The 25,128-nt window shown below is 42.3% G+C and overlaps 1 protein-coding gene across 1 annotated transcript in view; it reads right to left on the bottom strand.

Moving 5' to 3' along the window:
• Positions 1–24,829, bottom strand: part of LOC134096193 (mucin-5AC-like) — a 30,453-nt gene extending 5,624 nt beyond the window's left edge. Inside the window, exons 1-36 of the mRNA XM_062549942.1 lie at positions 24,805–24,829; positions 23,404–23,665; positions 22,397–22,511; positions 22,098–22,185; positions 21,885–21,991; positions 21,408–21,624; positions 21,201–21,326; positions 20,983–21,100; positions 20,305–20,443; positions 19,786–19,893; positions 18,688–18,757; positions 18,454–18,591; positions 18,204–18,368; positions 18,010–18,104; positions 17,771–17,897; positions 17,400–17,655; positions 16,774–16,826; positions 16,468–16,568; positions 15,877–16,028; positions 15,639–15,777; positions 15,302–15,412; positions 15,038–15,217; positions 14,701–14,940; positions 13,859–14,015; positions 13,402–13,530; positions 12,923–13,073; positions 12,793–12,836; positions 11,592–12,335; positions 11,190–11,325; positions 10,464–11,098; positions 9,567–9,717; positions 8,026–9,307; positions 6,036–7,464; positions 3,348–5,222; positions 825–1,072; positions 498–681 (exon numbers count right to left, since the gene is read on the bottom strand). Of these exons, the coding sequence (XP_062405926.1) occupies positions 498–681; positions 825–1,072; positions 3,348–5,222; positions 6,036–7,464; positions 8,026–9,307; positions 9,567–9,717; positions 10,464–11,098; positions 11,190–11,325; positions 11,592–12,335; positions 12,793–12,836; positions 12,923–13,073; positions 13,402–13,530; positions 13,859–14,015; positions 14,701–14,940; positions 15,038–15,217; positions 15,302–15,412; positions 15,639–15,777; positions 15,877–16,028; positions 16,468–16,568; positions 16,774–16,826; positions 17,400–17,655; positions 17,771–17,897; positions 18,010–18,104; positions 18,204–18,368; positions 18,454–18,591; positions 18,688–18,757; positions 19,786–19,893; positions 20,305–20,443; positions 20,983–21,100; positions 21,201–21,326; positions 21,408–21,624; positions 21,885–21,991; positions 22,098–22,185; positions 22,397–22,511; positions 23,404–23,665; positions 24,805–24,829 (10,297 nt within the window). The remainder of the gene's footprint in view (positions 1–497; positions 682–824; positions 1,073–3,347; positions 5,223–6,035; positions 7,465–8,025; positions 9,308–9,566; positions 9,718–10,463; positions 11,099–11,189; positions 11,326–11,591; positions 12,336–12,792; positions 12,837–12,922; positions 13,074–13,401; positions 13,531–13,858; positions 14,016–14,700; positions 14,941–15,037; positions 15,218–15,301; positions 15,413–15,638; positions 15,778–15,876; positions 16,029–16,467; positions 16,569–16,773; positions 16,827–17,399; positions 17,656–17,770; positions 17,898–18,009; positions 18,105–18,203; positions 18,369–18,453; positions 18,592–18,687; positions 18,758–19,785; positions 19,894–20,304; positions 20,444–20,982; positions 21,101–21,200; positions 21,327–21,407; positions 21,625–21,884; positions 21,992–22,097; positions 22,186–22,396; positions 22,512–23,403; positions 23,666–24,804) is intronic.
• Between the last annotated feature and the right edge of the window lie 299 nt (positions 24,830–25,128).

A 25,128-nucleotide genomic window follows, 5' to 3' on the forward strand; every position in this document is an offset into this window, starting at 1 on the left:
AGAAGAGAACATATTTGAATATTATCAGAGGATAAAGTACTGCATTTTGGCAAATAGTCAAATGGATATGCTTAACCATGGGATAAAAATACAAATATATACACATGTTTTGATATCCCTGAGAAAGTTGACTAAAGAGAGGTATTTTATTTTATCTTTTTTTAAATGGCAAGTTGTCACGGTATCACAATGCAAACAATGAGGAATAATAACCCAGCCATGCACTGTAAGGAAGCTCCTTTGTAGATTATTTTATTATTTTTTTTTTTTAAACAAACAGATGTGCCACATTTATTGGCACCCCTCTATTTAATAGTTTGTCAAACCTCCCTTTGCTAGTGAAACAGCTCATAATCTTCTCCAATGACATTTCATTAAGTGGGAGAATACAAAAGCAAGGGGTCTAAGACAATTCCTCTGTCAACTTCCAGAGACTGCCAAATGTATCATTAGCGCTGAAACTAACAACTAACAACAATTAAAAATGTTTTTTTTACCGCATTGTCCCTCTGTGTTGCCATGGAATTTACTCCAAGGGAGTTCAACACTGAACTGCAGCCCAGAGAACATTATTGATGCACCGATGGCAGGTATTACCACTAAAGCTTCAATGCCATTGTTTGTGACTTGGAAGTCACTGTTGCTGTAAGCTGGGTAAATGCGCTTGTGATTGACATAAATCTATGAGAAAAAGGAAACAACTGTTTATATTATGAAAGGCACGCTACATTTACTACTTAGTAACAAATGTGTTTTTAAAAGTATCAAACGATTAACTAATTTAACAAGAATCTAAAGAAATGAGGAGGAAAATGTTGCCTTACCACGTTTGTGACTATTCCATGAGAGACCTCTTGACTCATATAAATTTCAAATGATTTGTAGTGAATAGTCAGTGATTTAGGACATGAAAGACCATCTGGTGCATCACAATACACATTTTCAATGATGATGCTGAAGTTGTATATTGGTTTGATCTCTTTAACCAATACATAAGAGCAATTTCCTTGGAAACCATAATATGTTCCATCAAATGTCACATAATGAGGATCCCCGAAGCCAAAGCAGTGACCTAAATAGGTATGAAGCATGAATCATGATAGTCATTGGTTTTGGATATACAGTACATGTATAACAACAATATACATCAGCTTGTATGAACCATTTTAAAAGTTTGCACAACCCAGCTTTTCCTAGTATATGAACGGGTAAACAGCCACCGATAAACAGAATTAATGGACAAGGCAGAGTTGTCTCATATACATGCCATATTTATGTGTGCAATAGTCATGCATGCCCTCATAAAACACAAAGGAAACTAGAAAAGCACTCAGAGAGCGCAGACCTCCGCCTGTATTGTTCTTGCTAGGTTGTCATATTTGAACCTAAACTATTCAGATCGCCACCACATGGCCATACCATGCCATTACACCACTAAGTGAAAAACATAAACGACTTCGGAATCCCAGCGGTGTTACGGATCACTCCCAAAATGTTATCATTTCTTCCTTGGGTCATTTCTGACTTTCCCTGAACCAACGAAATCCATCCATTACTTTTTGAGTTATCTTGCTAACAGACAGACAGACAGACAGACAGACAGACAGACAGACAAACAAACGCCGGTCCCCAATGAAAACATAACCTCCTTGTCGGAGGTAACAAGCTGTTCAGTTTAAAAAGAAGTCGACGTGTTCAGTTCAGTAACGGTGCAGTTAGCTTGTCTACAGTTGATTCCATTATTGCGAAGCATTGATATGGAGCGGTAACTACACTTTTTAACTAGATCTACTTTATACGTGTCTCATTGTATAAAATGAATAGCCACCCTACTTGAAACCAGAAATTTGTATTTGTTCTTTCTGGGTTATAATGATTATAGTCATTGACCATTTTTATTTTGCCTTTGGAAATACTCACATTGGCATTCCTGTTTCAAACAGCAGCCTGATCCATCAGGAACTGACATTGGAGGGAGGCCATTCACACATGTAAGTGGTGGTTGAGTTGGACATTTCTTAGGATGTGTGATGATTTCACCATTGTAACATGTTTCTAGCATACACTTATCGGTGGGGGACACCCAAGTTTCTCCATTCTGCACAGAAATAATAAGGAAAAACAGTCAGTCCATTGACAGTCCAAAATCCTTACATGAAAACAGACAGACTGATTTAATTGACAATACCTTTCTAGGATGACAGTCAAGAGAAGGAGTTGTTGTTGAAGTTGAAGGAGTTGTTGATGGAGCGTTGGTAGTGCTACATAACATGCCCTTCATTATTGTGCAGTTTTTGAGGCAATGGGCAAAGTAGGTACATCCTCCAAGATCGGTATGACTATAAATAACAGAATCTGTGCAAAAAATTAACTTGAGTTGAAGGAAAATATACAGAAATGATCACATTCAGTATGTGATTGACATAAATAATTAAATCACTTGCCTGGTTGGTAAATTGTTCCATTTTTGAGCTCACATCCAGTACATTGAGCTTGTGTAACATGGGGGCTGGTTGTTCTAGTTGGACCAGTTACTGGACATGGTCCACAACACTGCACTCGAATTTCATATTCAAAGCAAATCTTTTGGAGCCCTTGGTTTTTGTTCAAGCAAACAAGTCCAACAGATGGATTGCATGTGACCTCCTGGCCCACTTGAGAAAGTGGTAAATTTGGATACTGCTTGGCCCTGCATTCAACGTATTTGGGATCATCACAGCCAATTTGTCCGGAATTAATGAGTTGTGAAATTGATACAGAGTTTCCTCCATCAGGGCCAGGTGTGGGTGATCCAAGGTCAATCCAGTCAGACCACTCACAGGTACAGGGTGTTGTTGCGGAGAAAGGACTTGTTGTTGGGACTGATGTACTTGTTGAAGTTGACGGTGTCGATGTTACAGGTGTGGAGGGCGTCTCAGTGGTTGTAGCTGTTGTGGAGGTTGTTGTCGATGTTGGAGTTGTAGGTGTGGGTGTAGAGGGAGTTGATGTACTTGTGGGTGTTGTAGTGGTTGTGGTTGTGCATGGTCCACAGCAGCTTACTCTGATTTCATAATTGAAACACAATTGATTATTTGCCTGGTTTTTGTTCAGGCAAACAAGTCCTACTGATGGATTGCAAATCACATCTTGGCCCAAGTGGGAAAGTGACAATGTTGGATACACCTTAGCTCTGCATTCAACTTCTGTTGGCTGTGCGCAAGCAATACGTTTGGAATTTATGAGTTGAGCAATTGATTCGGTGTCTCCTCCTTCAGGGCCAGTTGATGGGGAACTGGCATCAATCCAGTCAGACCACTTACAGGTACATGGTGGTATAGGTGTACTGGGTGTTGTAGAAGTTACAGTACTGGTAGATGTGGTAGATGTCATTGTGGTCGTAGGGGTAGTGGGTGTTGTTGGTGCCGGAGTTGTTGTTGTTGTAGCAATTACTGGACATGGTCCACAACACTGCACCCGAATTTCATATTCAAAGCAAATCTTTTGGAGCCCTTGGTTTTTGTTCAAGCACACAAGTCCAACAGATGGATTGCATGTGACCTCCTGGCCCACTTGAGAAAGTGGTAAATTTGGATACTGCTTGGCCCTGCATTCAACGTATTTGGGATCATCACAGCCAATACGTCCAGAATTAATGAGTTGTGAAATTGATACAGAGTTTCCTCCATCAGGGCCAGGTGTGGGTGATCCCAGGTCAATCCAGTCAGACCACTCACAGGTACAGGGTGTTGTTGTGGAGAAAGGACTTGTTGTTGGGACTGATGTACTTGTTGAAGTTGACGGTGATGATGTTACAGTTGTGGAGGGCGTCTCAGTGGTTGTAGTTGTTGTGGAGGTTGATGTCGATGTTGGAGTTGTAGGTGTAGGTGTAGAGGGAGTTGATGTACTTGTGGGTGTGGTAGTGGTAGTGGTTGTGCATGGTCCACAGCAGCTTACTCTGATTTCATAATTGAAACACAATTGATTATTTGCCTGGTTTTTGTTCAGGCAAACAAGTCCTACTGATGGATTGCAAATCACATCTTGGCCCAAGTGGGAAAGTGACAATGTTGGATACACCTTAGCTCTGCATTCAACTTCTGTTGGCTGTGCGCAAGCAATACGTTTGGAATTTATGAGTTGAGCAATTGATTCGGTGTCTCCTCCTTCAGGGCCAGTTGATGGGGAACTGGCATCAATCCAGTCAGACCACTTACAGGTACATGGTGGTATAGGTGTACTGGGTGTTATAGAAGTTACAGTACTGGTAGATGTGGTAGATGTCATTGTGGTCGTAGGGGTAGTTGTGGGTGTTGTTGGTGCCGGAGTTGTTGTTGTTGTAGCAATTACTGGACATGGTCCACAACACTGCACCCGAATTTCATATTCAAAGCAAATCTTTTGGAGCCCTTGGTTTTTGTTCAAGCACACAAGTCCAACAGATGGATTGCATGTGACCTCCTGGCCCACTTGTGAAAGTGGTAAATTTGGATACTGCTTGGCCCTGCATTCAACGTATTTAGGATTATCACAGCCAATACGTCCAGAATTAATGAGTTGTGAAATTGATACAGAGTTTCCTCCATCAGGGCCAGGTGTGGGTGATCCCAGGTCAATCCAGTCAGACCACTCACAGGTACAGGGTGTTGTTGTGGAGAAAGGACTTGTTGTTGGGACTGATGTACTTGTTGAAGTTGACGGTGATGATGTTACAGTTGTGGAGGGCGTCTCAGTGGTTGTAGTTGTTGTGGAGGTTGTTGTCGATGTTGGAGTTGTAGGTGTAGGTGTAGAGGGAGTTGATGTACTTGTGGGTGTGGTAGTGGTAGTGGTTGTGCATGGTCCACAGCAGCTTACTCTGATTTCATAATTGAAACACAATTGATTATTTGCCTGGTTTTTGTTCAGGCAAACAAGTCCTACTGATGGATTGCAAATCACATCTTGGCCCAAGTGGGAAAGTGACAATGTTGGATACACCTTAGCTCTGCATTCAACTTCTGTTGGCTGTGCGCAAGCAATACGTTTGGAATTTATGAGTTGAGCAATTGATTCGGTGTCTCCTCCTTCAGGGCCAGTTGATGGGGAACTGGCATCAATCCAGTCAGACCACTTACAGGTACATGGTGGTATAGGTGTACTGGGTGTTGTAGAAGTTACAGTACTGGTAGATGTGGTAGATGTCATTGTGGTCGTAGGGGTAGTTGTGGGTGTTGTTGGTGCCGGAGTTGTTGTTGTTGTAGCAATTACTGGACATGGTCCACAACACTGCACCCGAATTTCATATTCAAAGCAAATCTTTTGAAGCCCTTGGTTTTTGTTCAAGCACACAAGTCCAACAGATGGATTGCATGTGACCTCCTGGCCCACTTGAGAAAGTGGTAAATTTGGATACTGCTTGGCCCTGCATTCAACGTATTTAGGATTATCACAGCCAATACGTCCAGAATTAATGAGTTGTGAAATTGATACAGAGTTTCCTCCATCAGGGCCAGGTGTGGGTGATCCCAGGTCAATCCAGTCAGACCACTCACAGGTACAGGGTGTTGTTGTGGAGAAAGGACTTGTTGTTGGGACTGATGTACTTGTTGAAGTTGATGGTGATGATGTTACAGTTGTGGAGGGTGTCTCAGTGGTTGTAGTTGTTGTGGAGGTTGTTGTCGATGTTGGAGTTGTAGGTGTAGGTGTAGAGGGAGTTGATGTACTTGTGGGTGTGGTAGTGGTAGTGGTTGTGCATGGTCCACAGCAGCTTACTCTGATTTCATAATTGAAACACAATTGATTATTTGCCTGGTTTTTGTTCAGGCAAACAAGTCCTACTGATGGATTGCAAATCACATCTTGGCCCAAGTGGGAAAGTGACAATGTTGGATACACCTTAGCTCTGCATTCAACTTCTGTTGGCTGTGCGCAAGCAATGCGTTTGGAATTTATGAGTTGAGCAATTGATTCGGTGTCTCCTCCTTCAGGGCCAGTTGATGGGGAACTGGCATCAATCCAGTCAGACCACTTACAGGTACATGGTGGTATTGGTGTACTGGGTGTTGTAGAAGTTACAGTACTGGTAAATGTGGTAGATGTCATTGTGGTCGTAGGGGTAGTTGTGGGTGTTGTTGGTGCCGGAGTTGTTGTTGTTGTAGCAATTACTGGACATGGTCCACAACACTGCACCCGAATTTCATATTCAAAGCAAATCTTTTGGAGCCCTTGGTTTTTGTTCAAGCACACAAGTCCAACAGATGGATTGCATGTGACCTCCTGGCCCACTTGAGAAAGTGGTAAATTTGGATACTGCTTGGCCCTGCATTCAACGTATTTGGGATTCTCACAGCCAATACGTCCAGAATTAATGAGTTGTGAAATTGATACAGAGTTTCCTCCATCAGGGCCAGGTGTAGGTGATCCCAGGTCAATCCAGTCAGACCACTCACAGGTACAGGGTGTTGTTGTGGAGAAAGGACTTGTTGTTGGGACTGATGTACTTGTTGAAGTTGACGGTGATGATGTTACAAGTGTGGAGGGCGTCTCAGTGGTTGTAGTTGTTGTGGAAGTTGTTGTCGATGTTGGAGTTGTAGGTGTAGGTGTAGAGGGAGTTGATGTACTTGTGGGAGTGGTAGTGGTAGTGGTTGTGCATGGTCCACAGCAGCTTACTCTGATTTCATAATTGAAACACAATTGATTATTTGCCTGGTTTTTGTTCAGGCAAACAAGTCCTACTGATGGATTGCAAATCACATCTTGGCCCAAGTGGGAAAGTGACAATGTTGGATACACCTTAGCTCTGCATTCAACTTCTGTTGGCTGTGCGCAAGCAATACGTTTGGAATTTATGAGTTGAGCAATTGATTCGGTGTCTCCTCCTTCAGGGCCAGTTGATGGGGAACTGGCATCAATCCAGTCAGACCACTTACAGGTACATGGTGGTATTGGTGTACTGGGTGTTGTAGAAGTTGCAGTACTGGTAAATGTGGTAGATGTCATTGTGGTCGTAGGGGTAGTTGTGGGTGTTGTTGGTGCCGGAGTTGTTGTTGTTGTAGCAATTACTGGACATGGTCCACAACACTGCACCCGAATTTCATATTCAAAGCAAATCTTTTGGAGCCCTTGGTTTTTGTTCAAGCACACAAGTCCAACAGATGGATTGCATGTGACCTCCTGGCCCACTTGAGAAAGTGGTAAATTTGGATACTGCTTGGCCCTGCATTCAACGTATTTGGGATTCTCACAGCCAATACGTCCAGAATTAATGAGTTGTGAAATTGATACAGAGTTTCCTCCATCAGGGCCAGGTGTAGGTGATCCCAGGTCAATCCAGTCAGACCACTCACAGGTACAGGGTGTTGTTGTGGAGAAAGGACTTGTTGTTGGGACTGATGTACTTGTTGAAGTTGACGGTGATGATGTTACAAGTGTGGAGGGCGTCTCAGTGGTTGTAGTTGTTGTGGAGGTTGTTGTCGATGTTGGAGTTGTAGGTGTAGGTGTAGAGGGAGTTGATGTACTTGTGGGAGTGGTAGTGGTAGTGGTTGTGCATGGTCCACAGCAGCTTACTCTGATTTCATAATTGAAACACAATTGATTATTTGCCTGGTTTTTGTTCAGGCAAACAAGTCCTACTGATGGATTGCAAATCACATCTTGGCCCAAGTGGGAAAGTGACAATGTTGGATACACCTTAGCTCTGCATTCAACTTCTGTTGGCTGTGCGCAAGCAATGCGTTTGGAATTTATGAGTTGAGCAATTGATTCGGTGTCTCCTCCTTCAGGGCCAGTTGATGGGGAACTGGCATCAATCCAGTCAGACCACTTACAGGTACATGGTGGTATTGGTGTACTGGGTGTTGTAGAAGTTACAGTACTGGTAGATGTCATTGTGGTCGTAGGGGTAGTTGTGGGTGTTGTTGGTGCCGGAGTTGTTGTTGTTGTAGCAATTACTGGACATGGTCCACAACACTGCACCCGAATTTCATATTCAAAGCAAATCTTTTGGAGCCCTTGGTTTTTGTTCAAGCACACAAGTCCAACAGATGGATTGCATGTGACCTCCTGGCCCACTTGAGAAAGTGGTAAATTTGGATACTGCTTGGCCCTGCATTCAATGTATTTGGGATTCTCACAGCCAATACGTCCAGAATTAATGAGTTGTGAAATTGATACAGAGTTTCCTCCATCAGGGCCAGGTGTAGGTGATCCCAGGTCAATCCAGTCAGACCACTCACAGGTACAGGGTGTTGTTGTGGAGAAAGGACTTGTTGTTGGGACTGATGTACTTGTTGAAGTTGACGGTGATGATGTTACAAGTGTGGAGGGCGTCTCAGTGGTTGTAGTTGTTGTGGAAGTTGTTGTCGATGTTGGAGTTGTAGGTGTAGGTGTAGAGGGAGTTGATGTACTTGTGGGTGTGGTAGTGGTAGTGGTTGTGCATGGTCCACAGCAGCTTACTCTGATTTCATAATTGAAACACAATTGATTATTTGCCTGGTTTTTGTTCAGGCAAACAAGTCCTACTGATGGATTGCAAATCACATCTTGGCCCAAGTGGGAAAGTGACAATGTTGGATACACCTTAGCTCTGCATTCAACTTCTGTTGGCTGTGCGCAAGCAATACGTTTGGAATTTATGAGTTGAGCAATTGATTCGGTGTCTCCTCCTTCAGGGCCAGTTGATGGGGAACTGGCATCAATCCAGTCAGACCACTTACAGGTACATGGTGGTATTGGTGTACTGGGTGTTGTAGAAGTTACAGTACTGGTAAATGTGGTAGATGTCATTGTGGTCGTAGGGGTAGTTGTGGGTGTTGTTGGTGCCGGAGTTGTTGTTGTTGTAGCAATTACTGGACATGGTCCACAACACTGCACCCGAATTTCATATTCAAAGCAAATCTTTTGGAGCCCTTGGTTTTTGTTCAAGCACACAAGTCCAACAGATGGATTGCATGTGACCTCCTGGCCCACTTGAGAAAGTGGTAAATTTGGATACTGCTTGGCCCTGCATTCAACGTATTTGGGATTCTCACAGCCAATACGTCCAGAATTAATGAGTTGTGAAATTGATACAGAGTTTCCTCCATCAGGGCCAGGTGTAGGTGATCCCAGGTCAATCCAGTCAGACCACTCACAGGTACAGGGTGTTGTTGTGGAGAAAGGACTTGTTGTTGGGACTGATGTACTTGTTGAAGTTGACGGTGATGATGTTACAAGTGTGGAGGGCGTCTCAGTGGTTGTAGTTGTTGTGGAAGTTGTTGTCGATGTTGGAGTTGTAGGTGGAGGTGTAGAGGGAGTTGATGTACTTGTGGGAGTGGTAGTGGTAGTGGTTGTGCATGGTCCACAGCAGCTTACTCTGATTTCATAATTGAAACACAATTGATTATTTGCCTGGTTTTTGTTCAGGCAAACAAGTCCTACTGATGGATTGCAAATCACATCTTGGCCCAAGTGGGAAAGTGACAATGTTGGATACACCTTAGCTCTGCATTCAACTTCTGTTGGCTGTGCGCAAGCAATGCGTTTGGAATTTATGAGTTGAGCAATTGATTCGGTGTCTCCTCCTTCAGGGCCAGTTGATGGGGAACTGGCATCAATCCAGTCAGACCACTTACAGGTACATGGTGGTATAGGTGTACTGGGTGTTGTAGAAGTTACAGTACTGGTAGATGTGGTAGATGTCATTGTGGTCGTAGGGGTAGTTGTGGGTGTTGTTGGTGCCGGAGTTGTTGTTGTTGTAGCAATTACTGGACATGGTCCACAACACTGCACCCGAATTTCATATTCAAAGCAAATCTTTTGGAGCCCTTGGTTTTTGTTCAAGCACACAAGTCCAACAGATGGATTGCATGTGACCTCCTGGCCCACTTGAGAAAGTGGTAAATTTGGATACTGCTTGGCCCTGCATTCAATGTATTTGGGATTCTCACAGCCAATACGTCCAGAATTAATGAGTTGTGAAATTGATACAGAGTTTCCTCCATCAGGGCCAGGTGTAGGTGATCCCAGGTCAATCCAGTCAGACCACTCACAGGTACAGGGTGTTGTTGTGGAGAAAGGACTTGTTGTTGGGACTGATGTACTTGTTGAAGTTGACGGTGATGATGTTACAAGTGTGGAGGGCGTCTCAGTGGTTGTAGTTGTTGTGGAAGTTGTTGTCGATGTTGGAGTTGTAGGTGTAGGTGTAGAGGGAGTTGATGTACTTGTGGGTGTGGTAGTGGTAGTGGTTGTGCATGGTCCACAGCAGCTTACTCTGATTTCATAATTGAAACACAATTGATTATTTGCCTGGTTTTTGTTCAGGCAAACAAGTCCTACTGATGGATTGCAAATCACATCTTGGCCCAAGTGGGAAAGTGACAATGTTGGATACACCTTAGCTCTGCATTCAACTTCTGTTGGCTGTGCGCAAGCAATACGTTTGGAATTTATGAGTTGAGCAATTGATTCGGTGTCTCCTCCTTCAGGGCCAGTTGATGGGGAACTGGCATCAATCCAGTCAGACCACTTACAGGTACATGGTGGTATTGGTGTACTGGGTGTTGTAGAAGTTACAGTACTGGTAGATGTGGTAGATGTCATTGTGGTCGTAGGGGTAGTTGTGGGTGTTGTTGGTGCCGGAGTTGTTGTTGTTGTAGCAATTACTGGACATGGTCCACAACACTGCACCCGAATTTCATATTCAAAGCAAATCTTTTGGAGCCCTTGGTTTTTGTTCAAGCACACAAGTCCAACAGATGGATTGCATGTGACCTCCTGGCCCACTTGAGAAAGTGGTAAATTTGGATACTGCTTGGCCCTGCATTCAACGTATTTGGGATTCTCACAGCCAATACGTCCAGAATTAATGAGTTGTGAAATTGATACAGAGTTTCCTCCATCAGGGCCAGGTGTAGGTGATCCCAGGTCAATCCAGTCAGACCACTCACAGGTACAGGGTGTTGTTTTGGAGAAAGGACTTGTTGTTGGGACTGAAGTACTTGTTGAAGTTGACGGTGACGATGTTACAGGTGTGGAGGGCGTCTCAGTGGTTGTAGTTGTTGAGGTTGTTGTCGATGTTGGAGTTGTAGGTGTAGAGGGAGTAGATGTACTTGTGGGTGTGGTAGTTGTAGTAGAGGTTGTTGTCGATGTTACAGTGCTGGTAGATCTTGTAGATGTCATTGTGGTCGTAGGGGTAGTTGTGGGTGTTGTTGGTGCTGGACTTGTCGTTGTCGTCATTGTTGTAGTAGTTGGTTCACATTCTCCGCATGTTGTGGGCTCTGTAGTCATTGGGGTTGTTGTTGTTGTTGTTGGATATGTTGTGGAAGGTGTTGAAACTTTTGTTGGTGCCGGAGTTGTTGTTGTTGTAGCAGTTACTGGACATGGTCCGCAACACTGTACTCGAATTTCATAATTAAAGCAAATCTTTTGGAGCCCTTGGTTTCTGTTCAAGCAAACTAGTCCAACAGATGGATTGCATGTAACATCCTGGCCCACTTGAGAAAGTGGTAAATTTGGATACTGCTTGGCCCTGCATTCAACGTATTTGGGATTCTCACAACCTATACGTCCCGAATTAATGAGTTGTGAAATTGATACAGACTTTCCTCCATCAGGGCCAGGTGTAGGTGATCCCAGGTCAATCCAGTCAGACCACTCACAGGTACAGGGTGTTGTTGTGGAGAGAGGACTTGTTGTTGGGACTGATGTACTTGTTGAAGTTGACGGTGTCGATGTTACAGGTGTGGAGGGCGTCTCAGTGGTTGTAGTTGTTGTAGAGGTTGTTGTCGATGTTGTAGTTGTAGGTGTAGAGGGAGTTGATGTACTTGTGGATGTTGTAGTTGTAGTGGAGGTTGTCGATGTTACAGTACTGGTAGATGTGGTAGATGTCATTGTGGTCGTAGGGGTAGTTGTGGATGTTGGTGCTGGAGTTGTTGTTGTCGTCGTCGTAGTAGTTGGTGTACATTCTCCACATGTTGTGGGTTCTGTAGTCATTGGGGTTGTTGTTGTTGTTGTTGTTGGATGTGTTGTGGAAGGTGTTGAAATTGTTGATGTTGGACATGGCTCCATGTTACAACACTCAACCTTTATTTCATAATCTAAGCACATCGGTGGGCTTTGATCTATATTTTTACAAACTAATCCTACGTCAGTGTTGCAGGTCACTTTCTGATCCAGTTCTGACAGAGGGACTTTTGGATAACGGACTGCTTGACAACTGATATTAACTGGTTTTTCACATATTTTGTAAACATTCTTTATGATATTGCTGATGGACTCTGTGTCACCTCCTCCAGGGCCAAATTGTGGATAATCAACATTTATCCACTTTGACCAAGTACACACTTTACAATATGTTGATGTTGTTGGGGTGGCAGTAGTTGTTGAGGTATATTCTGTCGTTTCTGTTGACATAAAATATTAATAAAATATCAATAATTGATTCGAAACTCAAAAACTTGACTCAGTGTTTAGGACATCTAGTCTTTGTTCTTTAGTCTTTATGTGCAATTCCATCAGCCTCTACAAAGTGGTTGTTAATATTTCTGGAGTCCCAAGTTTTGTATGTGCACTTACCTGGAGTAGTAAAGTGAAAAACTGTTGTTGGGGCTGTTGTTGTTGGGGTTGTTGGACAAGGATAAGTTGACCTTTGAATAGTCCCATTCTCTCCACAAACAGCTATGAAGCAGCTACCCATTCCATCGGTAGTGTTATATATATATTCACCAATGTGGTGAACCTTATTATGGTACAGACAGGTGCAAGCTGCAGATGCAATAGAATTTATTTTGATTAAAACCTGGGTCTAATAATGCATTTTAAGAACAAAGACTTCATACGATTGCATAAAGCAATTCTCACCTTTGGCATCATATTCGCAGGTGATGGTTGTGGAATTGCATTGGCTGGAAAAGTAAAAGATAAGTTTAATGTCCAATTCATTCTGTAGTCTCATGTGCATTTGTTGTTTAATGTACTTTGTCTGATATACCATGTTTCGCAGTTTGTTGTGGTAGGGACTTTCTCTCCATTGCTGTAGTGTCTGCCATCACTATCAAAACAACCACATTTCTCCCTCTGCACACACGTCATGGTGTCTTCATCAAAAAAGGGCTCATCAGCATGACATTGAGGGTAGCAACCTGAGGGTGAAGGGGCAAAATAAACCTTTTCATACAATGTTTATATAAAATATAGACGATAGTAAGAACTAATTGTGTGTTTGGTGTTTCTGATTATCACCCTCTAATGCTGGTATCTGCTTCAGTTCACAGGAGAAACCAACTATTTATGGCGGCAGCTCCGAACATAATTGTCAGGTTTCGAAATGAGGTCAAATTGCTCTAAATGGTTCAACACATGGAGTGTGAACCAGAACGGATCTGGTTACGCTTAATTGATATTTTGCCTGTTTCAATTAAGTCAAAGCATATAGTATGTTAAATGTGTGTGGTGTGTTGTTTTTCCTACCTTCTAATGCTGGTATCTGCTGAGAGCACTGCCCAGTGGGATTCCTGCAGGTCTTCATGCATGGAGCTCCACAGGGTTTGTAGTGCCACTCACACTCACCAGGTGGGTTGTAGTAATCACAGAACAGAGCTGCAATGAGACGACAAGCCATTGGGAAATTATTTAGACAGCATTACAAGAACTCTTATGAGTGAAGAGAGAGTCTTTATCATCACAGGTCAGGTTTACAGTAATTTAAACTTTCCATAGATTACTATTGCAATTATTTACATTGTGCAAATGCATTTTCACAAAAATAAAAATATATAATAGTTATTGTTTTAGTTATGTCTGTTTGTCTAATTACTTTTGAACTCAAAAATGGAGAGACATTGTATAAAAAATGAAAAAAAGTGTTCATATATAAAATACTTATTTAAGTGTGAGAGCACACGACAGATATGCTGCCATGACTTACGGCAGATGTTTGGGGTTCTCCAGGCTACACAGGCTCCAGCTTCATTACAGGCGGCTGCATAAGCTGCCACTGCAGTGCAGAAACACTCACAGTCTCCACCACTATCACAGGCACATGAGTCACTCACGCAAGCATCGTAGAATGGAGAAGGATCCACCTAGTCAGGAAAAATATGCCAGTTAAGCCACACAAGAATTTTACAGGGAGAACAAGAGGGGCTCATTACAGATCCATTAACCCTCTGGAGTCTAAATCCCCCCTGGGGATTTGAAAAACTGCTCCAAACACACATCTCAATCTCTGCTAGTTTTTATCCTAGAAACATAAGTGACACCATTAGAAACTAGTTTCCAAATATATGTTGTATCAATATAGAGAATGTATCAATGGCACTCTGTAAAAACAATAAAAGAAAATCCTTGGATTTCAGTCCTCTCACCTGCAGCAGGCCCATTCAAAAAGCCCATTCAACTTAATTTGCATTTGAAAGAGACACTCACTAAGTGACCCATTTAGTCTGACTTTTCTCCAATACACTTCAAGGTTCAAACTTCAAAAGTCTTAGCTTGATATATAGTGTGGTTTTTAACTTTGACCTTTGTTTTTAAAATAGTTGTGTTTACACTGAATTATAATAAAAAGTAATTTCATTACATCCACTTTACTCTCATATAATTGTTGTGGAGGACCTCTAGAATACAACCATATGTGCCACTTTTGCATAGATGTTTTCAGTTAGATGAAAAACTGAAAAAATCTCAAGGTATAGCTGACTGCCTCAAAGTGCCTGAAAAGGCCCCGGACCTCCATGTGTTAAGCAGCAATATTTACATTCAGCCTACCTGAAAATGGCACGATGCAAATGCTTCACTTATGATAATGCTACACTTTTTCTGAGCCCAAGATTTTCTGTAAGGGTTGGATGTGCAGGGACTCGGGGTCTGTTTTGCATCAGGGCAGCTTGGAGAAACTTTCCAGCTATTTCCAAACTCCAGAGACTTAATGGCCTGTCCTTGGTTTCTTGTGCCAAAGTCATTGTTAGCGTTGCCATCATAGTTTCCACAAAGGCCACAAACATCACCCTTTAAGAAGAAGGAGTTATCAGTGAAAATTGTCATCATTCATTCATTCCATTTATTGACACTTTCAAAATATTACACAGACATTAGAGATCCTCACCTTAAATTCTGGACTCAGCCTGAGGAACAGACTTGTTCTTCTGTCCCACATGAGAATCAGACCATTGTTAGCTTCAATCACAAGGTAGATCCCCATGGTGCGGATCTGGTAGGGCACCTCTGCTCCTGAATTTCTCTGAACGACTTGGTAACCTCCATCTGTCAGGATCAACTCATTGCTCTACAAAAAGGACAGCATTTTATCAGGTTTCTGGACTTCATACAGCAGCCATTCATCATTACAGTCATGTAATTGTGTCCTCACCCCCAAAAACAATTTGATGGCTTTGGAACACGTGGTTCCTGTGGTTCCACATGGAATGTTCTCAGTGATGACTCTGAAAGTTCCATTAGCACTTCCATGTCCACAATAATTCTGCAAGCAGAACAGAAAAAAAGTTAATTAAGGTGATTTTTCAAACTGTACAGATGCACATGATATGGTGTGCATGTTCTGGGATTCTTCACTGACTCTTCTCTGAGTTGCGGTAAAGGTGTGGTATGTGATTGAAACCCCTTTTTACATGCTTTGTCAAATTTAGTGAACTGCTCCTCATGCCCCTTGGTCTGTTACACTCAAAACAAAAGACACAACAACACACCTCAGTTAGGATGTATTCACAGCTCCCATCAAAGTTGAATCTCTTCCCATCAAAAGTGATGTAATGTCCATCTCCATAGATGGCACAGGTGCCATGGCACAAGTTCGATGTGCAGTCCCAGTTTGTGTCATTGCAAGTGCTGTTTCCAAGGAAAGGAAACAAGGAAAGATATTCAGAGAAAAAAGTCCCTAAACAGTTGTACAATTATCAGTAATAAAAGGTGGACTCCCAACCATACCATTTATTGCAGTCGACATTGATGCTGTCCCCAGGTTTGTACTGAGCTCCATTGTGGTAACAGAGACACTGGTCCTCCTTTACACAGCCACCTTCTCCATCAGAGACCAGGCCAGAAGGACACATGCAACCTGAGACACACTCAGCGCTGATCTGTTTCAATAAAGCAACGGTACATTACTAAGACAGGAGAGATACTGCATGCATACATGACAGGGAGCAAGCACTAGTTAGGGAAATGGTATACAGACTCTAAGAGCAAACTATAGTTCTGATAGACAGAAGCTAGAGATGAGTGAGATCTACTCAAAGGTGAAAGTAGAAGATCACCACTGAGACGTGGTCTGGCAACCAGACGTTCGTTTTCTCGTATTTGAAAAAATGCCCAGATTCGTTCATTGGGCGCCACAGATGTCTATCAAAAGCCTCTGTGCATAGCTCATGCTTTCTTCCCTGTTCGGGGATTGGTCGCCAACATCAGGCGAATATTTGGGTGTTCGTTTCCAGACTGCCTTAGCAGCGTGAATGAAATCACCGCTGGATGGGAACACCCAGGCTAAGAACTAGTAGAAAGGGAATCCGCAATACTCACACAGGCCATGTGCAGGGTTTTGCAACTCCTCTGACACTCAGCACCTTTGGCTCCCGCACCAGCATTGGAGCAGTTGAAATACACCATGGGTGCTGGGCATGCTGTTGAGATATTAGAATGTTATCCCACGTTCACATGATCTTTCTCATTTATTTCAGTGTATGATCAGTTCAGTTGAGGTCAGAATACATCTGATTTACTGTTATTGGTGTGTAGGCATTGGCATAAAAAAAATCACACCATATAGTATGTTTCCGACTCTTCTTGAGTCTGCAAGACGTTGAATGGCTGTAAAAATGGACTTACTAGTAGGATGTGTAGTTTCACCCATGCAGCTGAGTTTGCCTGCTTTGCATGTGCTGGAATAATAATACATATTATTATATAACAATAATAGTTAACATTGTCAGTGGTCATACTGTGTTCATTTAAATGGGGCAAAGTCTCCATCTCTCACATAGCTCATTTAAAGGAACACACCACTGTTTTATAAAAGGGGGTTATTCACCATCTCCCCTCCCCTCCAGTCAGATAAATGAGCAAAAATGTTTTGTTTCCATGCATGCATTGTCGTAGTCAGGTATAGCGCTCCCACTTAGGTTAGCTTAGCATAGTGAATGGAATCCTTTGTTGCCGGAAGGCATTGTTATAAGTAAAAGTGAACCAACAACACAAAAAAATTAAATAGTTCTTGTGGCCTCCATCTTCAACAAGTACAACAAGTACAATGGCAATGCAGATTAAGACTAAACAATTTTCTAGGGAGTTATTGATCAAATTTTCTCCCAGTGCCCCTGCTTGGGGCTCTGATAGTGGCATTTTACAAACACACAACAGTACTGCACTAGGAATAACAGCACAGCTACCAGCTAACTGCACAGCTAGCACGTTGTTCATGACGTTTTCACAAAAAGAAGTAAACAGCTTCTTACCATGTGGCCCCGCCCTTGCTGATAACCTCCCCTGGAGGAATCACCTGGCCCTTGTAGTAGCAGGAGCAGCTGGCTGGTGCAACACATTTCCCCCCTTCATCCAGATATGTTCCCTCATCACAGATGCATCCATCCACAGGAGCAAAAGTAACTGAGCAGGTGAAGTCAGGATCACTGTAGCAACGGCATGAGCGGTCACTGTTTTGTATGCTGTAGACATACACCATATTGCTCGGACAGCTGGTGGCATATTTCTCTGACAAAAAATAAAAAATAAAAAATCAGCAATTATTGCATTGTATAATACAATGACAGTGAAATCTACACAGAGTAATGACTGTTTTGTGCCGAATGATAACGTTGTCACTCACTGCAGGTCGTGTCTCTCCACCCGTTCAGCTGGATGCCTTTAGCTGCACATGCATGCACATAGGAGGAGAGGGCAGCACACATGCAGTCCTCACTCTTCTCACAGTTGCAGCTGTCATACATGCAGTTCTACAACAGAACATCACCAAAAAAAATCAGCTTTGCTATTCCAAGCCTCTACTCATGGTGATCATATGTGTTGCAGTTGGTGAAGTGAAGTGAAGTGTGCTTAAGGACAAACCTCTTTGTAGATGTCTGGGTTGATCTCACTGTGGCACGGGGCAAACACACCATCAGAGTCCGTGAGCAGGGAGCACCACTGCTGGGCATACTTCTCTGTAATGATAAGAACACCGTATTCATCAGCTTATTATACTGGCCATCCTTAACATGCATTTTGCAAACACATCAACATGCTTGTCATGCTGTCTCTACCATTGTCGATGCTCAAGCTGCAGGGGTTCTCCAAACTGCTCTTCACGTCAGGACAGCTGGCTCTTGTTTTCCAGGTGTTGGCAAAGCCTGATGCTGTTCCCTCAATAATTCCATTCATCGCCAAGAAATCATCTGCCTGAATGCTGTTAAAGTTTCCACACATACCTGTGGGTGCATTGAGAGTAACTGAATTAGGCCCATCTGAAAGTCTTTGTTGGACATTGTTGTGTGTTATCACATTGGTACATACCACATGTCTTTTGCTTGAGTTCAGAACTTGCTGTGATGTACACCTGCATGATCGGTGACAGCTGAATTTCCAACTGAATACCGACCGAGGTCTGCACGATGATGAAAAATGTGGATGCTTCAAAGATTTTCACTCCAGCTGTGAAAGTAATCAAATAACACCATATTATGAATATATTGCCAAATTAGCCAGTTATAAACTGTTAAATTACAGTTTTCTGTGTCAGCAACAAACCTGTAGACAGGGGCAACTGTGAGTACCTCCTGTTAACAAAAACCTTTCCATTGGGCTGGATATTGATCACCTGGATAATGAAGAAAGAGTCAGTGAAAGGACATGTAACTGCATTGGTAATATGAAATATTTTAAACATTGACTTTAAAGGAGCCGTATGTAGGAAATGTATTTCAATTAATCATAAAATGGCCCTGATATGTCACTAGACATTTAGAAATCATGCTAATTTCAAATACTTATATCACTGACAACAGTAGTCCGGCCAAGATATTTTCATTTAAAAGTGAAGTTGCAGCCCTCAACTGATGTTGATGTTGTTATGTTGTGTTTTGGTTTGATGCGCCACCCTACACTTATCTACGAATCACGAAGTCAGTAGTATTTCGCCATCCGGGTTGCCAGCTATGCTAGTTACCACCATAGACAGCTGCAGCTACAAACGTGTTGGATAAAAAATGTCTAACGTTATGGAACCTAAAAGACCTTGTTATGAATCCGAAATACATCTAAATAAAACAAGGATTTAGGAGATTGAGACGGCTGAAAACGGAGAAGAATTTGAAGACAGACGTCAGTGTTGTTAATTTGCTCCTGGACAGGTAAAGATTCATCAGTTTGGCTAACTTACTTGTCGGCTAGCCTACTGTAAATATGGACATTTTAAATAGCCTATTCATGACAGTTGAACAAATTATGCAAGTTCGTGCAAAGTATGTTGGCCATATGGAGGAGGTGGGTAATTGAATTGAAAAGGTAGGCTAAGGAATTGTTTGGGAAATAAAAGCATCTAGTAGTCATTGCTAACGTTAGCAATGCATTATCAGAGTTCGTTTCTCTGTTTTTATGCTGAGGAAAACACTTGCCATTGAAAGCTAGCAGCCTACGTTGCTGCTGCAGCTAGCTGGCAACCGTGACTCAGAGGGGAGGGGGAGGCGATTCACCGCTCTACAGTATTTTGAAAGTAATTGCAGTAGGCTACTCGTTTTGGCCAAAATCCTACATACGGCTCCTTTAAATGTAATATTAAATTGATCCAAAAACCAGATTATGTGATCTAAAAACAGATATAGATTTGACAGGGTTTGTAGTACTCACAGTATCTCCAGAAACTGCCAGCGTCACAGCCTTCAGACAAGTCTCTGTGTCTGTCAAACCACACCTGACAAGATCCCCAAGCACTGTGAAGTCGGTCCCATTACATTGCTGCAAAAACATGATAAAATGTGTTTGAATATGATACAATATCAGGTGTATTTCAGGTACGTTGTAAGCCTGCAACATAGACTATATAGAACAGTCTATAGTCTGCACTGAACCATTAAGGTGCAGAAACCATTACCAAGATGGAACAAAATTCTAAAATTCTTTTAGAAAACAAGCTGGGTGGGTGATATAGACAAATTATGCACCTGGTATAGCTGAGTTTAACATACTGTATAATCAGAGTCATCTAGAACAAGCATGACTCATTAGTACCGGTATTTCTTTTTTGAGCAGTAAACATTCTCAGACAGTACTAATACATGGATTAGCATTACTGGATTATTAAAATAAAAGGGATGTCAATACTGGAGTTGATCTCAGCACCTGTCGGAGTTGCGTGTGTAAACTGACCTTGGTGAGGACATAGGAGCAGTCCCCATGGAAAGTGTAGGCTTTCCCATCATAGGTGAAGAAGTGGGAGCCTCCCTCCACAGAGCATGTTGCTGGGCAGTCCTTCTCTATACAGCTCCACTGGCCACCTCCACAGGTACTGGTTAAAAACACAATCGAGTGCATTTAGTTAATCTGAACAAATTATAATTCAAGCAGCAGTAACATGTTTCTGTGCAAAACTAGGTTAACTCTACAGTATAACGCCAAAAGACATGCCTTGCAAACATTATAGCAACAGACTGCATAGTGCAGGGGTTCTCAATGTTTTTGGTTCCAAGGACCCCTTTTAGGGGATAACATTTTCCGAGGACCCCCTTATAACCGTAACAGTTAACCATTCATATTCTCTGAAGTTGTGGCCGGGTCCACTATCCCAATTTAATGTGGGTAGGACCAAATAGACACAATTTGCTTGTTTTATGGGTGAAAAGAGCATCATCTTTTTAAAATGTTAACTTTATCATTTCAAGCAAATTATTGTCACAGACCCCACTTTGAGAACCGATGACATCATTGTTCTTACAACTTGTAGGGTTTCTGAGCAATTTCAGGAGCATATAAAGACTAGTTACCCTAAAAATACCCCAGACACAATCGACATGCATACTGCTACATGCAACATTCCAGAGTACTTACCAGTGTTTACAGTTGCTGGAGTAAGACTCTCCAGGTTGGTATATGTTTCCGTTGTTGCTGCAGGAGCACTTTGTTGAACTGATGCAGCCCATCCCAGTGACATCATCAAACACAGTGCCTAAATAAAGGTAAAGATGTTTTGGGCTACTGAGTAACTTTATATATCAGAGACACTAAAACTAAATGAAACAGCAGACCGATTTGTCAGAGATTCATACCTGGTGGGCAGAAGCATCCATCCATGCAGTGTTCCTCACACACCTGTCCTCGGTCAGGGTTTGAGCAAGTGTCCACACACGGGCTTCCACACTCCTGGTGCACCATGTTGGAGGGGCATGATTTTGCTGGAGGACATATGGGCATATTAGTTACTGCTGCTCACCTCATCCCTGTGCATACTGACAGAGATAACAAACAATACTCACAGCAGAACTGCTCTGTCCTCCATTCACCGGGGTTCCCTCCGGCATGGATACATTGACGTGAGTACTCAGATATGGTGCCGCACAGGCAGAAGGAGTCAGAGCTGTTAGCACACAGGCAGAGGTCCCTCGCACAGGCCTTGACGAATGAGTCGACGTTCACTACAACTTTACAGCTTTCAAAGGCAGGGCTGGAGAGCAGCTGCTCACATACAGATGTCTAATAAAAACAAAAAAACCCCACAATTACCACTTATTTACTGAATATTTTTTTGCAATTCACATTAAATAACATGTATACATATAGTTTCAATACAGTGAATTGCAAAAATGATAACATGTATACGCAAAGAAGGGAGGGTTAGATTTGTTTTTTTTATATCAGAGTGTTATAGAGAATTATTAACAACATGTAACTCTTTTTGGCAATGAATAGTCTCAAAGTATTGTACATAGGCCAGTTCTCTGGTCCAGTCCTACCATATCTTTGCATGTTGGTTCAGATGTAACTGGCTCTGTACAGGTTTCAGTTGGACCATCCAGCTTCCAGAGGCTTCCATAGTCAAGATTAGAAATGGGCACACCCTCTGAATAAAAATAGAATCATACTGTACACTTAAGCATCATTCTCAAACCAAACAAATTCTCTCAAACCACACAAACAATGGTGTTAGGGGGAAAAATATTTACCACTTGTGACAAACTCATTATAAGTCTGGACACCATTGAAGTCTCCACACAACCCACAAGTTTGGTTTACATATTTCTTGTCCAGTTCCACCTATGAGCATAAAGAGTGTTGTTGTGGTCAATCAGCAAAGAATTGAACATGTTGCTTTTGAAGATCAAATTTACAGTACTTGCTGCTGTGTAGAATATTTTCTGCATTACTAGAGAGAAACTCCATATTAAGAACTTTAACAGAAACAAAACTTTTCTTTATGGACAACTATGGCAGAAAAGATATCTGTTGCTTGATAAAGATCTCATACCATGAAGGCATCATCCTCATTCCACTTGGCCAAGAGCCCAAGCTTTGCCTTGATGTTGATGTAGGAGGAGCTCTTCTCAATGAGAACCCCTGATTCACTGAATGGCAGTATCACACTAAAAACACAAACAAATGTTGTCAAGGAAATGCACGCCAGACTTTTTAGCTCTGAACCAATTTTTTTTTAACCACAAGACAACTGTCACCGTCTTTATCCAAAATGATTTCATCCTCCCTTAGTGGGTGTAGGTTTACAAAGCAATGTCCTTAAATATTACTACAGTAACAATACTGAGCATACTCAAAGGACAGACATATACTGTACATGAACACAATCATGCAAAGTCCCATACAGTAATTTCCCGCATATAAGCCGCATTGTGTATAAGCCGCAGGGCAGTGTTTAATGCAAGTTAAAAGAAACAAAACCATATGAGCGCCATATTAACTGCCCCCTTGTATTAACCTCATAGCTGAAGAAATGTTTGCAAAATCAATGTATAAGCCGCGGCTAATAGTCGGGAAATTACGGGTATCTGCCAGTACGCTTCACTGTGCATAAGACAGTTACAGATACAGTTACAGTTACAGTGCTTAGCAGATGCTTCTGTCCAAAGTGACATACAAACAAAACAACACAATAATTAAATTTAGCAGTTGATCAGACTATAGTGTCAACTAAAGAGAATAGCTACTAAAACAATAAATAGTGTCAATATAAGCAAAGCCAATGAAAATAAGACAATGACTAAATAGGAGAATAGTTAAACAATTAAGTCATTCAATCAATTATTTAATAACAATAGCTATGGAATAATAAGCAACAATTTAGTCAATGGCCTAATGGTAACAAAACAACGCTATAACATACAAACCTTAATCATAAGAATAGCATGTTAATGATGGACAAGCACTTGTGCCGTGTTGCAATATTGTCAGACACGGTCAGTCAGGCCAGTGGACATGTGAAATAAGGGACAGAATCGGAAACATTGAACATCCACTTACGGTTTTCCATTTACGGAGACAGAGCCCTTCATCAGCTCCACCACGGTACCCTCCAGCACCATGGTGACCTTGCTGATGGTCGGGAGGTCGTTCTCCAGCTCCCTCCTCATCTGGATGTTGAAATCCTCATAGCTGCTCTTGCACTGAGAGGCCAGGACGTAGTTGCAGCTGGACGGGAGCTGGAAGATGTCTCCATCAAACGTCTTGAAATGGTAGTTACCCCATGTACTGCAGACCTGGTCGTTGTGTACTGGGCTGGTTCCTAAGAATACATGTTGCGAGTGTATTAGTCCAGAATTCCATCATTATCATTTCATTTCAGAATCATCATCAATGTTGTGAAAGTATCTGTTTTTCATTTAGGCTACTATCCTACTTGGAGTAATAATTATTTTTTGTTCTCAAGTTTTCATAGAGTAGCTATATAGAATAATAGAATAGAATATCTACTTTTTTGATCCCGCGAGGGAAATTCAGTTCTCTGCATTTAGCCCAATTTAACCGAATTAGTGAACACACAGCACACAGTGAACACACAGTGAGGTGAATCACACAACCCAGAGCAGTGAGCTGCCTGCCCAACCAGCGGCGCTTGTGGAGCAGTGAGGGGTTAGGTGCCTTGCTCAAGGGCACTTCAGCCGTGGTGGACTGGTCGGGGATCGAACCGGCAACCCTCCAGCTACAAGTCCGATGCGCTAACCAGTACACCACGGCTGCCCCAAAGCAGAAGGCTTGAGCGCTTCAAGGTACTAAAAAGGAATGTTGAACAGTTGCATACGGAAGACTAGAACCGTTAAGCAATAGATTTGCCATAAACAAATAGAAAATTAATTTTACCTAGCCCGATTTATCCATTAGGTAATTGAGCATTATCGCACGAGTGGGAGTGGTTTTTTGGCCTATATCGCCACGGCTGTGGTTCGCCGTAGGCACGAAGCCCAAGGCCACGACCACGAGTGTGATAACGCTTTAAACAACAGTTCCATTGCCAACAAAAAATATACCAGAGTGGATTTTTAGAAAGGATAATTTATTATTTGCCATTGTTTTAGCCCAGTTCCTCCGCTATGCGAAGTAGGCTTTAGGCCTAGCTCAGAACGTGTGTGTGCTGTGCAACTGCTAAATCAAAGAACATGGAATGCCGTCTCTGGTTAAATCAAATCAAAGAATCAACCGTCTCTGGATACATTGACGGAGTGATTATTAGCTGTGAAGAGTCACCAGTGGTGATATTGCTTAATATCACTGTCTGGATCCAGGAGGCGGTTATGTTTTCGCTCTGCGGAGGTTTGTGCTCTCTGAGTGCTTTTCTAGTTTGACAAGCACCCATATCTGTCATGTATGGTCACAGTCATCTGTCAAACTTTTGGGATCATCAGTGACGTAAAGATATAACCTTACCTGCAATCATTTGTGTCTTGACCATTGTTGGAATTACATTAACCTTTGTGGGACCTGCAAGAGTCAAAGATATTTAATAAGGCGTGTAACCATGAACTGTTGATTCTTTAGAAAGCAAATCCCTTTGCCATACATACACGTTTACCTAAGCATTAATCATAGTTTCAAACATGAGCGGCATTACAATAAAAAGGGTAGAACATACTTATAGAACAAGATATCCCTACTTTCCTTGGGGTACGACTGCCTGAAAACACAAAACATTCCCTGTGCACTGTTAAACCAGCCACACAATGAACATGGGCAAAGCCATTGTACCTGTGT

The sequence above is a fragment of the Sardina pilchardus genome, chromosome 11 (genome assembly GCF_963854185.1).
Source record: "Sardina pilchardus chromosome 11, fSarPil1.1, whole genome shotgun sequence".
NCBI lineage: Eukaryota > Metazoa > Chordata > Actinopteri > Clupeiformes > Clupeidae > Sardina > Sardina pilchardus.